The sequence below is a fragment of the Schistocerca cancellata genome, chromosome 5 (assembly GCF_023864275.1).
Source record: "Schistocerca cancellata isolate TAMUIC-IGC-003103 chromosome 5, iqSchCanc2.1, whole genome shotgun sequence".
Classification (NCBI taxonomy): Eukaryota; Metazoa; Arthropoda; class Insecta; order Orthoptera; family Acrididae; genus Schistocerca; species Schistocerca cancellata.
This window is the reverse complement of record NC_064630.1, coordinates 485,874,477-485,891,087: the sequence shown is the minus strand read 5'-3', so window position 1 is coordinate 485,891,087 and position 16,611 is coordinate 485,874,477. Positions and strand designations below refer to the sequence as shown.

At 42.9% G+C, this 16,611-nt stretch overlaps 1 protein-coding gene across 1 annotated transcript in view; it reads left to right on the top strand.

Annotated features, from left to right (window-relative positions):
• The window catches only part of LOC126187620 (cytochrome b-c1 complex subunit Rieske, mitochondrial), a 29,379-nt gene extending 14,055 nt beyond the window's left edge, over positions 1-15,324 (top strand). Inside the window, exon 5 of the mRNA XM_049928814.1 lies at positions 14,954-15,324. Within this exon, the coding sequence (XP_049784771.1) occupies positions 14,954-15,093 (140 nt within the window). The 3' untranslated portion in view covers positions 15,094-15,324. The remainder of the gene's footprint in view (positions 1-14,953) is intronic.
• Positions 15,325-16,611: the final 1,287 nt, after the last annotated feature.

Sequence of the window (16,611 nt, the reverse complement as noted above, 5' to 3'; positions counted from 1 at the left end):
AAACATTTCAGAATATCACAGATAGGGGAACAATTCAAGTAATAGTATGTACAGGCTACAGTACACTGCCATATTCTACATATTAACTGGTTGTATTGAATAAACTTAAGTATATGTTCCAGTTCTTTCTGGAATATTGCTGAGGTTGGAGTGCTCGTATTGTTATAGATTGTTGAAGTGAATAGGTCTGTTAATAAGAAAACCATGAATTTATCAAAAGTTGGAGATGAAATTACTCAGGATTACATATACAGTGGAAAGTTGAAGTTACTGTTGAGAGATGTGGTTGTTCATAACATAGGATTGTTTACTGATCATAATTCAGTTGCAGCAAAATCTTAAACTTAGATTTCTCATGAAGCAGGGTTGATAAGAAATGCACAATCACAGTGTAGATATTGCTTTTAGAATGAATCTGGTGCTGTGCATTGTTGTTTGCACTGTTCTGAAACTTCCTGGCAGACTGGACCTCAAGTGGGTAAGTTTCACTCCAATAGCTCAGATTGAGAGAGCATTACACATGAAGTGCAAGGATTTTAGTCAGTGTAGCATGTACCTTTAATTTACAAGGATGCTTCATAACAGTACATACTGTGTATCAGAGTGAATTTTTCATTCTGCCACAAAGCGTTTCATGAAAAATCTTTCCTTGTCAGTAAGACCCATTACCATTTTGTTCCCTACATGGCTGATTCACTTTTTCTCCTTGCAAGTTTCAAGAAATGAGATTGCTTATTTTTATGATAGTGGCATAATGCAAAGGTGTTTTTAACTTACAAACCTGTTGCTACCAGAAAGCTGACTGCAGGTTATTGTAAAAGTTTTGGTGTTAGCATTAATTTGATGCAAACACAATAATGCAGCAATATTTCTTTGGTTTTACTAACATCCAAAGAAGTGGTTCTGTAAAAAAATTTCTAAAACGACGATTTTCTTTTTTCTAAAAAATTATTATTCGTATGTGTTTTTACAAAAAGTGGTTTAAATTTCAAGATAGGAGATATATTAAATAAAGAACACTATGCAAAAGAACTAAGAGTTTTCATTGACAGACCTTGGAACCAGTACTTCAAAATTAGCTGAGAGATGGGCTTACTAAGAACTGAATTGTATGTTTACTAATCCCATAGTATAAACCCGATGAAAGTAGTAAGTTACCTGGAATATTGTCTGCATTTTTAGTAAAATAGTTTTAAACAATATTTTTCTAACTGAATATAAAAAGTAAAGAAAATTAAAAAGCTGCACAGAGCAATCACTTCAACTATTTTACTTGACGTCTCACTTGTACAAAACCTTTCCCTTAAAAAAAAAAAAGTGAGAGTGAGGATGGTGATATCTCACCCAAGGCTAGTGTGGAGTCTTCCAGTAGACATCGTGGGCTCACCTTTTCTTTAGGATTTGATCAGCTAGCGTGTCTTTAGATTTCAGAGTTTTGAGAGTTTTTTTTTTTTTTTAAAAGGAAGCAGTTGGTTCCTCTGAATGAACAACATTAACTCTGAATTTGTCAAATTGACATTGATAGTCCTTTTCAAGAATGCAAACAATCTACCATTGCTGATTAATCCAGTTTCACCCATTATATCTTCAATAACACTCAAAGCCTCTGAGGGATTAAGTTTTTAGAAATGGTTTGCACACTTGATTTACCATTCAAGATGTGTGGCCCAATTGCAGCCCTGAAAATGGGTCACTGGAATGTGTGTACTAAGAATCCCTTCCATTCCTCTGTTGTATAGTTAAATACTTGTCTCATAGATCATATTCACAGTAACTGCTATATTGTGGAATGTACAGGCCATATTTACCTGACAATAAGACATCCCCTTTTTTAAAGATGCTCCTTGGGAAATCTTTATTTTTATCAAACTGTGACTGATCACATTTACAAACTGTTCTCTTGATGTAAGGTATCGTAAGACTGGCCTAAAAAAGTTAACACTGTTGAGCTGTGGTGTATTGTTACATTGTTTGACACTATATGCAAGTAGTTTTTCATCAAATGCCATGAGAAATTGCTAAGCTAGTACTGTTCTAGATCCTTGTAAGACTCGCCATCTTTATCATCGTCACAGATGAGCACATGCTTGCTGTAAATTCTGCACATGCAGTTTGAAAATTCCTCTTTCTCCCCAACAGCTTCATTCGAATAATTGGGAAGCCTTAATCATGTTTCTTTCAAGCGCAGTAAACAAACTGCTGCTCCAGTTCACAAATCATTTCCTAATTCGACCCCCTGAAAGTTCAACATGCAGAACTGGTGATCTATAATATAGTCTTAATCTTACGCTACCTATGAACATTTGCTTCTGTAACATCAAATTGTCTACCTGTTTCTGGTCTTTAAGTCCTGGATCACTCTGCTCAGATTTTTCAGTGTAATACAATACCAATCACCATTTACGGTGTTCCCTCACAAAAGCTGACCACATCAATTACAGAAGGCACTTGCACAGACTTTAGGAAAACAAAGCCACCGGGAGACAATTTTGTTCAGTGGCAAGCAAGACATCTGAGAGAATTGATGTGAGAGTTCTGGAATTGCTTGCCACACTCCATCAGTTCTCATCTCACCAGGGATGGTTAGCCACTATGGTCTTTTCTGTGAATACAGATTTCTCCTTCAGCATATGGCATGCACCATTATCTGGCTGTACTCATTGTAATGATGTGCCTTTACGCTTGGCACAATTGGTGACAGATGTCAGCTGGAGATTGCTTCTGAGTGTGCAAAAATTAGATAACTGCACTAACCTTACAGTTGGTGGGAGACCACAACAATTAAAAGATTGAAACTACACTGTGTTATTCTCACATACCTCCTCTCTACTCCTGTGCATGTGCATTCCTATCCGACAACTCTTGCCATTGTTGGATGTGATTATAACTTTCTTTCTGAATGCACCTCATATGTTATCATCTTGGCTCCTTGGTGGTGAACTGGTCAAAATAAGAGCACTAAGAGGCAACAGTGCACTTCTTTATTTGTTGCCAACCTTGAAAATCACCAGTTCTGTTGAGCAGTAGCTGCTGTAGCGCCGTTGTTGAACATTGTATTTCATTTATTACGCATGTGTTTTGGGCATTCTGTGTGAACATATATTAGAATTAATGTCTCTCCTGTAGAAATGTATGAGTATTTGTCCAGTTTTGAAGTCAATTAAGTTCTGACCACATTTAGATTCTGGTGAACTGCAGTTTAAACATGGTAGATGTTCATAAAAACAAAGGTGCGCTTGACACTACCCTCCTGACATACTGCTGTGCTGTTGCCAATGCACCCCATCCCACCCTTCTGAAATCATCAAATTACATCTGTGTGAGATCTCAATTACCGAAGCTTCATCTGCAAATGTAATACAACCCCAGTAATAAGCTACAATACAGTGTAAAAATGTTGATCTCCAGAATGAAAGCTTTATCTTCAAATGTATGATTACCCATGTTCCCTTCCCCCAAAAGACAAAGCAAGATAAAAAGCTCTCTTATTGTTGGGTAAATATGGTAATGCAGAATTGATCCCAAGAATGGTGCCTTGAGCAAAACTGCAGTTCTAGCTGGGTGTCGTGATTTGATTTCAAATGGCTTTTGTAAATGTGCTTTAACAGAGGTCTTTTGACAGTGAGCGGGTGCGCATGCGTTTTAGTATTTGTGCAAATAAACAGACACAACACTTATAAAGTAATTATGCTTACCATAATATCCCTTTTTTTCTTTTTTGTGGGGGGGGGTGGATAAATAAATGTTGAATTGCTGTTTAATCAGGCACTTTACATGTAAATAACATCAAATTTTACTATTGTTTGTACTCGCTTGTACCTGTTAACAGGCTCCCCATCATCACCGCAGAACTTTTTGAATTTCGTTATTGAACCATAGTTCATCTTTTCTATTCTTAGTCCACTTAACTTGGCACTTACTTCTCTGGAGTTTGATTTACAGCCAGTTAAAACTTTGCCCACAATCCTGTACATCCGTCATATTGGAACAAAATTATGTCCATTCAGTGTTTAAACAGGATGCTAACTACTGTTTATCTGTTGTATCCAGCATAAACACTTTCCTCGGTTTCTTGGTAGATTTATTTCAGTAACTGTTGTTGCTGTGATATCATGGTTACTGAACCCTGCCTATATTGGCACTGTCAATAAAGTTGTAGCTATGTTGCATGTGGGTTGTCAGACTAGCTGCTCAACGCAGTTTCTGTAGAATGTTTTTGGAGTCAGTAGCTCCTGCCTGTGTGTGTGTGTGTGTGTGTGTGTGTGTGTGTGTGTGTGTGTGTGTGTGTGGGGGGGGGGGGGGGGGGGGGTTAGGATAGGCAGGTTGTAAAATAAAAGGGAGTGAAGGAAATGAATATTCACGGAAAAGAAATGCTGAGACCACAAATGTTAACGTAAATTTAGGCCAGGTGGGCGACAAAAACCAAGCATGTGTTGTGATATCAGTTCCCACCAGCAGAGTTCTGAAGAACTCATGTCAGGAAGGAAAAACCAGCTAACGTGCTGTGAAACAGGCACTGAGGTAATGACTGTCAGATTGTAGAGCTTGCTCAATAACACGATATTGTGTTTTGCCTGTATACCCCCTCTGTCTATGACCATTCAGACTGACTTTGACAAAAATGTCAGTCAGTACAGTGACGAAATGATAGGAGAAACCAAAGGTGATGTGAAGGATGATACTGTTGTGACTATTGCTGATGAAACTTGTGACGGAATTGGAGGATACTTACTTGCAGTTTTATTTCGGACTATGACTGGAACATCACAACAGAAACTGTATCCGGCTTCTTTTACTTTTTCGAAGTTGCTAACAGAAGTACTTTGTACAGGTCATAGTAGACACCCTAAAAACCTACAGCATTAAACGTGAAAACTCTGTAGGTTTAGTATCAGAATCTGCTACAAACATTTCGTACACACGTGACATATTGATTGGAGACAGCTGACTTACCTTAGGGGGGGAAAAAAGGACAGGTATACATTCGCGTGCACGCGCACGCACACACACACACACACACACACACACACACACACACACACATATGTGTGGATGGATATGTGTGTGTGTGTGCGCGCGCGAGAGTATACCTGCCCTTTTGATGATCTCGCACCACTGATCTGGACTGTACACATCTTGTACTTGTCGGCGAACGTAACATTCAGTTGTACTTCAGGAACATAATGGTATGTACATGCACTTACCATTATGTTCGTGAAACGTACTAAAGACAGTATATTTACAAAATAACATACCTCTGAGTCATCTGAATCATTAGGAATGTATTCTGGATCCCTCTTGAAGATATTAGTATCATTGGAGGTATATACCTCGTCTTCTGCCATGTTCACTGTAGCCATAATCTCGGAGATGTTTTTACTTGCTGCCATTCTCTCTGGCGCTTACCATTAAGCTCCTCCCCGACATCTGTCGAGTGAATTTGGAACTTATATATATATATATATATATATATATATATATATATATATATATACACACAAGCAGACATTTGTAAATGTCTGCTTGTGTCTGTGTATGTGTGGATGGATATGTGTGTGTGTGCGAGTGTATACCTGTCCTTTTTTCCCCCTAAGGTAAGTCTTTCCGCTCCCGGGATTGGAATGACTCCTTACCCTCTCCCTTAAAACCCATATCCTTTTGTCTTTCCTTCTCCTCCCCTCTTTCCTGACGAGGCAACCGTTGGTTGCGAAAGCTAGATTTTTGTGTGTTTGTTTGTGTGTCTATCGACCTGCCAGCGCTTTTGTTTGGTAAGTCTCATCATCTTTCTTTTTAAATATATATAATGTCTAAAAACAAAGATGATGTGACTTACCAAATGAAAGTGCTGGCAGGTCGACAGACACACAAACGAACACAAACATACACACAAAATTCAAGCTTTCGCAACAAACTGTTGCCTCATCAGGAAAGAGGGAAGGAGAGGGAAAGACGAAAGGATGTGGGTTTTAAGGGAGAGGGTAAGGAGTCATTCCAGTCCCGGGAGCGGAAAGACTTACCTTAGGGGGGGAAAAAGGACGGGTACACACTCGCTCGCGCGCGCGCTCACACACAAACTCATATCCATACACAGACACAAGCAGACATATTTAAAGACAAAGAGTTTGGGCAGAGATGTCAGTCGAGGCAGAAGTGCAGAGGCAAAGATGTTGTTGAATGACAGGTGAGGTATGAGTGGCAGCAACTTGAAATTAGCGGAGATTGAGGCCTGGTGGATAACGGGAAGAGAGGATATATTGAAGAGCAAGTTCCCATCTCCGGAGTTCAGATAGGTTGGTGTTAGTGGGAAGTATCCAGATAACCCGGACGGTGTAACACTGCGCCAAGATGTGCTGGTCGTGCACCAAGGCATGTTTAGCCACAGGGTGATCCTCATTACCAACAAACACTGTCTGCCTGTGTCCATTCATGCGAATGGACAGTTTGTTGCTGGTCATTCCCACATAGAATGCATCACAGTGTAGGCAGGTCAGTTGGTAGATCACGTGGGTGCTTTCACATGTGGCTCTGCCTTTGATTGTGTACACCTTCCGGGTTACAGGACTGGAGTAGGTGGTGGTGGGAGGGTGCATGGGACAGGTTTTACACCGGGGGCGGTTACAAGGGTAGGAGCCAGAGGGTAGGGAAGGTGGTTTGGGGATTTCATAGGGATGTACTAAGAGGTTACGAAGGTTAGGTGGACGGCGGAAAGACACTCTTGGTGGAGTGCGGAGGATTTCATGAAGGATGGATCTCATTTCAGGGCAGGATCTGAGGAAGTCGTATCCCTGCTGGAGAGCCACATTCAGAATCTGATCCAGTCCCGGAAAGTATCCTGTCACAAGTGGGGCACTTTTGTGGTTCTTCTGTGGGAGGTTCTGGGTTTGAGAGGATGAGGAAGTGGCTCTGTTTATTTGCTTCTGTACCAGGTTGGGAGGGTAGTTGCGGGATGCGAAAGCTGTTGTCAGGTTGTTGGTGTAATGCTTCAGGGATTCCGGACTGGAGCAGATTCGTTTGCCACGAAGACCTAGGCTGTAGGGAAGGGACCGTTTGATGTGGAATGGGTGGCAGCTGTCGTAATGGAGGTACTGTTGCTTGTTGGTGGGTTTGATGTGGACAGACGTGTGAAGCTGGCCATTGGACAGGTGAAGGTCAACATCAAGGAAAGTGGCATGGGATTTGGAGTAGGACCAGGTGAATCTGATGGAACCAAAGGAGTTGAGGTTGGAGAGGAAATTCTGGAGTTCTTCTTCACTGTGAGTCCAGATCATGAAGATGTCATCAATAAATCTGTACCAAACTTTGGGTTGGCAGGCCTGGGTAACCAAGAAGGCTTCCTCTAAGCGACCCATGAATAGGTTGGCATACGAGGGGGCCATCCTGGTACCCATGGCTGTTCCCTTTAATTGTTGGTATGTCTGGCCTTCAAAAGTGAAGAAGTTGTGGGTCAGGATGAAGCTGGCTAAGGTGGTGAGGAAAGAGGTTTTAGGTAGGGTGGCAGGTGATCGGCGTGAAAGGAAGTGCTCCATCGCAGCGAGGCCCTGGACGTGCGGGATATTTGTGTATAAGGAAGTGGCATCAATGGTTACAAGGATGGTTTCTGGGGGTAACGGATTGGGTAAGGATTCCAGGCGTTCGAGAAAGTGGTTGGTGTCTTTGATGAAGGATGGGAGACTGCATGTAATGGGTTGAAGGTGTTGATCTACGTAGGCAGAGATACGTTCTGTGGGGGCTTGGTAACCAGCTACAATGGGGCGGCCGGGATGATTGGGTTTGTGAATTTTAGGTAGAAGGTAGGGGTGCGGGGTATCGGTGGGGTCAGGAGGTTGATGGAGTCAGGTGAAAGGTTTTGTAGGGGGCCTAAGGTTCTGAGGATTCCTTGAAGCTCTGCCTGGACATCAGGAATGGGATTACCTTGGCAAACTTTGTATGTGGTGTTGTCTGAAAGCTGATGCAGTCCCTCAGCCACATACTCCCGACGATCAAGTACCACGGTCGTGGAACCCTTGTCCGCCGGAAGAATGACGATGGACCGGTCAGCCTTCAGATCACGGATAGCCTGGGCTTCAGCAGTGGTGATGTTGGGAGTAGGATTAAGGTTTTTTAAGAAGGATTGAGAGGCAAGGCTGGAAGTCAGAAATTCCTGGAAGGTTTGGAGAGGGTGATTTTGAGGAAGAGGAGGTGGGTCCCGCTGTGACGGAGGACGGAACTGTTCCAGGCAAGGTTGAGTTTGGATAGTGTCTTGGGGAGTTGGATCATTAGGGGTAGGATTAGGATCATTTTTCTTCGTGGCAAAGTGATACTTCCAGCAGAGAGTACGAGTGTAGGATAGTAAATCTTTGACGAGGGCTGTTTGGTTGAATCTGGGAGTGGGGCTGAAGGTGAGGCCTTTGGATAGGACAGAGGTTTTGGATTGGGAGAGAGGTTTGGAGGAAAGGTTAACTACTGAATTAGGGTGTTGTGGTGCCAGATTGTGTTGATCGGAATTTTGAGGTTTTGGAGGGAGTGGAGCTGGAAGTGGGAGATTGAGTAGATGGGAGAGACTGGGTTTGTGTGCAATGAGAGGTGGTTGAGGTTTGCTGGAAGGGTTGTGAATGGTGAGTGAGTTGCCTTTCCGGAGGTGGGAAACCAGGAGATTGGATAGTTTTTTGAGGTGAAGGGTGGCATGCTGTTCTAATTGGCGGTTGGCCTGTAGGAGGATGCTCTGAATAGCCGGTGTGGATGTGGGAGAGGAAAGATTGAGGACTTTTATTAAGGATAGGAGTTGACAGGTGTGTTCATTGGCTGAGTTGATGATGAATAGGTTGGCATACGAGGGGGCCATCCTGGTACCCATGGTACCCACCTATTCATGGGTCGCTTAGAGGAAGCCTTCTTGGTTACCCAGGCCTGCCAACCCAAAGTTTGGTACAGATTTATTGATGACATCTTCATGATCTGGACTCACAGTGAAGAAGAACTCCAGAATTTCCTCTCCAACCTCAACTCCTTTGGTTCCATCAGATTCACCTGGTCCTACTCCAAATCCCATGCCACTTTCCTTGATGTTGACCTTCACCTGTCCAATGGCCAGCTTCACACGTCTGTCCACATCAAACCCACCAACAAGCAACAGTACCTCCATTACGACAGCTGCCACCCATTCCACATCAAACGGTCCCTTCCCTACAGCCTAGGTCTTCGTGGCAAATGAATCTGCTCCAGTCCGGAATCCCTGAAGCATTACACCAACAACCTGACAACAGCTTTCGCATCCCGCAACTACCCTCCCAACCTGGTACAGAAGCAAATAAACAGAGCCACTTCCTCATCCTCTCAAACCCAGAACCTCCCACAGAAGAACCACAAAAGTGCCCCACTTGTGACAGGATACTTTCCGGGACTGGATCAGATTCTGAATGTGGCTCTCCAGCAGGGATACGACTTCCTCAGATCCTGCCCTGAAATGAGATCCATCCTTCATGAAATCCTCCCCACTCCACCAAGAGTGTCTTTCCGCCGTCCACCTAACCTTCGTAACCTCTTAGTACATTCCTATGAAATCCCCAAACCACCTTCCCTACCCTCTGGCTCCTACCCTTGTAACTGCCCCCGGTGTAAAACCTGTCCCATGCACCCTCCCACCACCACCACCTACCCCAGTCCTGTAACCCGGAAGGTGTACACAATCAAAGGCAGAGCCACATGTGAAAGCACCCACGTGATCTACCAACTGACCTGCCTACACTGTGATGCATTCTATGTGGGAATGACCAGCAACAAACTGTCCATTCGCATGAATGGACACAGGCAGACAGTGTTTGTTGGTAATGAGGATCACCCTGTGGCTAAACATGCCTTGGTGCATGACCAGCACATCTTGGCGCAGTGTTACACCGTCCGTGTTATCTGGATACTTCCTACTAACACCAACCTATCCGAACTCCGGAGATGGGAACTTGCTCTTCAATATATCCTCTCTTCCCGTTATCCACCAGGCCTCAATCTCCGCTAATTTCAAGTTGCCGCCACTCATACCTCACCAGTCATTCAACAACATCTTTGCCTCTGCACTTCTGCCTCGACTGACATCTCTGCCCAAACTCTTTGTCTTTAAATATGTCTGCTTGTGTCTGTATATGTGTGGATGGATATGTGTTTGTGTGCGAGTGTATACCCGTCCTTTTTTCCCCATAAGGTAAGTCTTTCCGCTCCCGGGACTGGAATGACTCCTTACCCGCTCCCTTAAAACCCACATCCTTTCGTCTTTCCCTCTCCTTCCCTCTTTCCTGATGAGGCAACAGTTTGTTGCGAAAGCTTGAATTTTGTGTGTATGTTTGTGTTCGTTTGTGTGTCTGTCGACCTGCCAGCACTTTCATTTGGTAAGTCACATCATCTTTGTTTTTAGGTATATTTTTCCTTCATGGAATGTTTCCTTCTATTATAACCATATATATATATAGAGGGAAACATTCCACGTGGGAAAAATATATCAGATACACAAACATACACACAAAATTCAAGCTTTCGCAACCAACTGTTGCTTCATCTGGAAAGAGGGAAGGAGAGGGAAAGACGAAAGGATGTGGGTTTTAAGGGAGAGGGTAAGGAGTCATTCCAACCCCGGGAGCGGAAAGACTTACCTTCGGGGGAAAAAAGGACAGGTATACACCCTCGCTCGCTCGCTCGCGCGCGCGCACACACACACACACACACACACACACACACACACACACACACATAGACAGGCACAAGCAGGCATTTGTAAAGGCAAAGAGTTTGGGCTGAGGTGTCAGTCGAGGCGGAAGTACAGAGGCAAAGATGTTGTTGAATGAATGACAGGTGAGGTATGAACGGCTGCAACTTGAAAATAGCGGAGGTTGAGGCCTGGTGGGTAACGGGAAGAGAGGATATACTGAAGGGCAAGTTCCCATCTCCAGAGTTCTGACAGGTTGGCGTTAGTGGGAAGTATCCAGATAACCCAGACGGTGTAACACTGTGCCAAGATGTGCTGGCCATGCATGCACCAAGGCATGTTTATCCACAGGGTAATCCTCATTACCAACAAACACTGTCTGCCTGTGTCCATTCATGCGAATGGACAGTTTGTTGCTGGTCATTCCCACATAGAAAGCTTCACAGTGTAGGCAGGTCAGTTGCTAAATCACGTGGGTGCTTTCACACGTGGCCCTGCCTTTGATCGTGTACACCTTCCGTGTTACAGGACTGGAGTAGGTGATGGTGGGAGGGTGCATGGGACAGGTTTTACACCGGGTGTGGTTACAAGGGTAGGAGCCAGAGTGTAAGGAAGGTGGTTTGGGGATTTCATAGGGATGAACCAAGAGGTTACGAAGGCTAGGTGGAGGGCAGAAAGACTCTCTTGGTGGAGTGGGGAGGATTTCATGAAGGATGGATCTCATTTCAAGGCAGGATTTGAGGAAGTCGTATCCCTGCTGATCCAGCCTCGGAAAGTATCCTGTCACAAGTGGGGCACTTTTGGGGTTCTTCTGTGGAAGGTTCTGGATTTGAGGGGATGAGGAAGTGGCTCTGGTAGTTTGCTTCTGTACCAGGTCGGGAGGGTAGTTGCGGGATGCGAAAGCTGTTTTCCGGTTGTTGGTGTAGTGGTTCAGGGGTTCCGGACTGGAGCAGATTCGTTTGCCACGAAGACCTAGGCTGTAGGGAAGGGACCGTTTGATGTGGAATGGGTGGCAGTTGTCATAATGGAGGTACTGTTGCTTGTTGGTGGGTTTGATGTGGACGGATGTGCGAAGCTGGCCATTGGACAGATGGAGGTCAACGTCAAGGAAAGTGGCATGGGATTTGGAGTAGGACCATGTGAATCTGATGGAACCAAAGGAGTTGAGGTTGGAGAGGAAATTCTGGAGTTCTTCTTCTCTGAGAGTCCAGATCATGAAGATGTCGTCAATAAATCGGTACCAAACTTTGGGTTGGCAGGCCTGGGTAACCAAGAAGGCTTCCTCTAAGCGACCCATAAATAGGTTGGCATACGAGGGGGCCATCCTGTTACCCATGGCTGTTCCCTTTAATTGTTGGTATGTCTGGCCTTCAAAAGTGAAGAAGTTGAGTCAGGATGAAGCTTGCTAAGGTAATGAGGAAAGAGGTTTTAGGTAGGGTGGCAGGTGATTGGCGTGAAAGGAAGTGCTCCATCGCAGCGAGGCCCTGGACGTGCGAAATATTTGTGTATAAGGAAGTGGCATCAATGGTTACAAGGATGGTTTCTGGGGGTAACAGATTGGGTAAGGATTCCAGGCATTTGAGAAAGTGGTTGGTGTCTTTGATGAAGGATGGGTGACTCGATGTAAAGGGTTGAAGGTGTTGATCTACATAGGCAGAGATACATTCTGTGGTGGCTTGGTAACCAGCTACAATGGGGCGGCCGGGATGATTGGGTTTGTGAATTTTAGGAAGTAGGTATAAGGTAGGGGTGTGGGGTGTCAGTGGGGTCAGGAGGTTGATGGAGCCAGGTGACAGGTTTAGGGGGCCTAAGGTTCTGAGGATTCGTTGAAGCTCCGCCTGGACATTAGGAATGGGATTACCTTGGCAAAGTTTGTATGTAGTGTTGTCTGAAAGCTGACGCAGTCCCGCAGCCACTTACTCCCGACGATCAAGTACCACGGTAGTGGAACCCTTGTCTGCCGGAAGAATGACGATGGATCAGTCAGCCTTCAGATCAAGGATAGCCTGTGCTTAAGCAGTGGTGATGTTGGGAGTAGGATTAAGTTTTTTTAAGAAGGATTGAGAGGCAAGGCTGGAAGTCAGAAATTCCTGGAAGGTTTGGAGAGGGTGATTTTGAGGAAGAGGAGGTGGGTCCCGCTGTGACGGAGGATGGAACTGTTCCAGGCAGGGTTCAATTTGGATAGTGTCTTGGGGAGTTGGATCATTAGGAGTAGGATTAGGATCATTTTTCTTTGTGGCAAAGTGATATTTCCAGCAGAGTAAGAGTGTAGGACAGTAAATCTTTGACGAGGGCTGTTTGGTTGAATCTGGGAGTAGGGCTGAAGGTGAGGCCTTTGGTTAGGACAGAGGTTTCGGATTGGGAAAGATTTTTGGAGGACAGGTTAACTACTGAATTAGGGTGTTGTGGTTCCAGATTGTGTTGATTGGAATTTTGAGGTTTTGGGGGGAGTGGAGCTGGAAGTGGGAGATTGAGTAGATGGGAGAGACTGGGTCTGTGTGCAATGAGAGGAGGTTGAGGTTTGCTGGAAAGGTTGTGAAGGGTGAGTGAGTTGCCTTTCCGGAGGTGGGAAACCAGGAGATTGGATAGTTTTTTGAGGTGGAGGGTGGCATGTTGTTCTAATTTGCGGTTGGCCTGTAGGAGGATGCTCTGAACAGCCGGTGTGGATGTGGGAGAGGAAAGATTGAGAACTTTTATTAAGGATAGGAGTTGACGGGTGTGTTCATTGGCTGAGTTAATGTGTAGGTGAAGGATTAGGTGGGTGAGGGCAATGAATTGTTCAGTTTGGAACTGGTAAGGGTTTTTACAGAAACATTGGCGAGCTCTTCAGCTCTGAAGTTTGTGGTGCAAAGCTGTATTTGAATGATTCTGCTGGGGAAAAAAATCGTAAATGAAAAGTATTCCACCTGACATTTTTTCTAACCATTCCATCAACGTCGTATTGACTATTTGAGATGTGATGAGAAGCCTGATATATTGACCCTTCTACTCTGTGAAAAGTGCTTTATCTGCGGTTTGGGTATCTATCAATAGTGGGGATGCATAGAGGTACTTCTCAATGTACAATTTAGTTGTGGCAGTGGGAGGTCAGTGAAGCCCGACATTATTGAAACAACTTCAGTGATTGCATTCAATAGATAAACATTTGTATATAGGCCTTAAGTGACTGTTAATTTGAATGACGACTAACACTGTGGAGTTGTGTTATGGAAAGAATCAGTTTTTTCTATTTTTTAAAGGAAACTGAATAATGAAATAGAAAAAATATAAGTGCTAAATTCAAATTTTAAAGTGCTAAAATTTCAAAGTTTATTTGCTAATTTCATGTAGCTTTACCAATAACTTACATTGATTTAGATTTTATAGGCAGAACTGAAGCTTGTAACACAAGAAATAGTTGTTTTTACGTGTTCTCAAGAAAATCTGATGTTACAGTATAGCTGTTAACCCTCTCTGAAACAGATCACTGCTTCTACTGATGAAGTCCTAGTGGAGAGGCTACACTGGCAAATATTTGCCATTTTACAGCTTTTCCACTTGGAACCTCAGTTACAAGCATATGCTGTAGAAGATATAATTCTATGCCTTAGTTTTGCATATCATAATCCAATGTCAGCCCCGAAGAAGACCTTTACAGACCTTGCAACATTAACCTGATTTCTACATCTGTTTTCCAAATCTAGGCTTTCTGCAATGTCTAATAATGTTCAGTTTGGCCTGCAAATCTGCTCTTTTGCATTAGATGTCACATCTTCTAAAGACCAGTTATAACTTCCCTGTCTTCAAGAACAGGAAGAGAACCTCAACAGGAAGTCATTGGATTGTCACATGAATGCTCCACAAAGTTGTGGACTGCATCCACAAATGTCTGTAGGAATGGTATCGCCTTGATGACTGCCAGTTCAGTGAAGTTAATTTTGAAAGTAATTGACAAAAATTGCACTGTAATGGGTTTTATAAATAAAATATTTTTTCATTGTTTAGTTTGAAATACGTTGCTCTGCAAAATTATGAAGTGATCCTGTGACATGTTAATTCTTCTGTGGCCTGTATTTTGTTACATGTGCTGTGCTCTGCATTTCGTAATGTCAGAGGTTCATTAAAATGCCTTAAGTTAGTATGTATTTTGTTTACAAAGTTAAGCTTCTGTATATACCCTTACATTCACTTAATATATTGGTGTGTGCTGGTTTTCAGTAAGTGTCAGTCTCTGTAAAAACTGTGATGTTTTAAACAAATGAACAGTTCAGGTATTTTCATTACTACACCACTTTCTTTCAGGTGACTTTGGTGGATACTACTGTCCCTGTCACGGCTCTCACTATGATGCATCAGGTCGTATCAGAAAAGGCCCAGCACCTCTCAATTTAGAAGTTCCAACATACGTGTTTCAAGATGAAGGAACCTTAGTTGTTGGCTGATTTTACTCATAACTACTAGCATGTACTAGTTACGTGAAGTAAATCATATGTTCCCAAGATAATTAAGTTATTGTTCAGTTATAGAGATATGTACATATTACCCTTTATTGTTCCTGATATGAAAGAAAACTGAGTTATCAATTGGTCTGTGGCTCTTAAAGTAAATATGAAACACTGTATATGTTGCAACACTTCCTTTTATGTACATTAATTAAAATACTTTTTTAATTATTGGAATAGTTGATGAAATGCATGCATGGTTTCTCTTTGATAGAGTACTGCTCAGTGATTAAGTAATCTGCTTCTGTTTAGACTGTTGGTCATAAATACTTACATTGACATTTTAAAATGGAGTATAAAGCCTTTCAGAATATGCCAGTAAACTCCCCAGTGTTATCAAACACTGAATGAGTTTAGTCTGAACAATTTGTGCTCCATTTTAAGGAAAGTTTGTTTCTCCCACATCTCGGTGTTTATCTCCTGTGCTTTTTGTGATAGAATAGTATGATTTTGCAGGTAAATTCAGTGATATATGTGGATACTGTCTGCAAAATGTCCTGCAAATATAGGAGTAAAGAAGTTATGAATTAAAACATCATGCATGGCACTGAAGTTTTACTGAATGAACAGGGAAAATTTAGCAAGTGATAAACTTTTACCAGTGAGAAAAAGTTTTGTAAAGGTTTCAAATTATGTGTAAAGTTATTTGCCAGCTGCAAAGTGCTCTCTTTCTCAAGTACTGGAGGAATACACACTGATTAATTTCTGCGGCATGAGTTATTCTGCCTCAGAGAAAATATTCTATGTTCAATATTAGATTGGTGTGTAAGTTTGTAGTATTTTTGTTTTGCATGTTGGTATTCCAGTTATTATGGGTTTGTTTATTGATTCTCATTTTTTATTTGTAGTTCGCTGTTGATGTTTTGACTTTACATACTGTCATTTAGAGATAGTGAGTGGAGCTATGGACATTATAAAGTGGAATGACAAGTGAACAAATCAGAACGTTTCTGACTATTCTTCTGTATGAGTTCAGTAGTGGGGTGACAACAAGGGAGGCAACCAGAAACATTTGCCCCTTGTATAAGGATAATGCCATTTGACAGAGCAAGCCAAAAAAAAAGTTCTCATTCTAAGGAGGATCATTTTGACATTAGTGTGTCCTCATGTTTGGAAGACCTCCAGGGTTTGATGAAAATATTTTAAACTCATTTTTCCACAATGAGCCACATCAGTGTATTCGAGAACTGGCAAATGTGGTGAACCATGATCATTCCACCATTGTGCGACATTTGCGTGCAAACGGGAAGGTTCAAAAATCACAGAACTGTCAGATGGCCATATGTGGATCTCTGCTTGCTCGTCATCAGTTGGGTCAGGAGCAACAGTGACTATTCTTATCCTGTATTGTCACAGGTGACAAGAAATGGTGTCTTCATGCTAACAGAAGGCCAACTCCCCATACAAAGACCTGTGTGCATCCACAGAAGATAGTGGTATGCATCTGGTGGAACAACA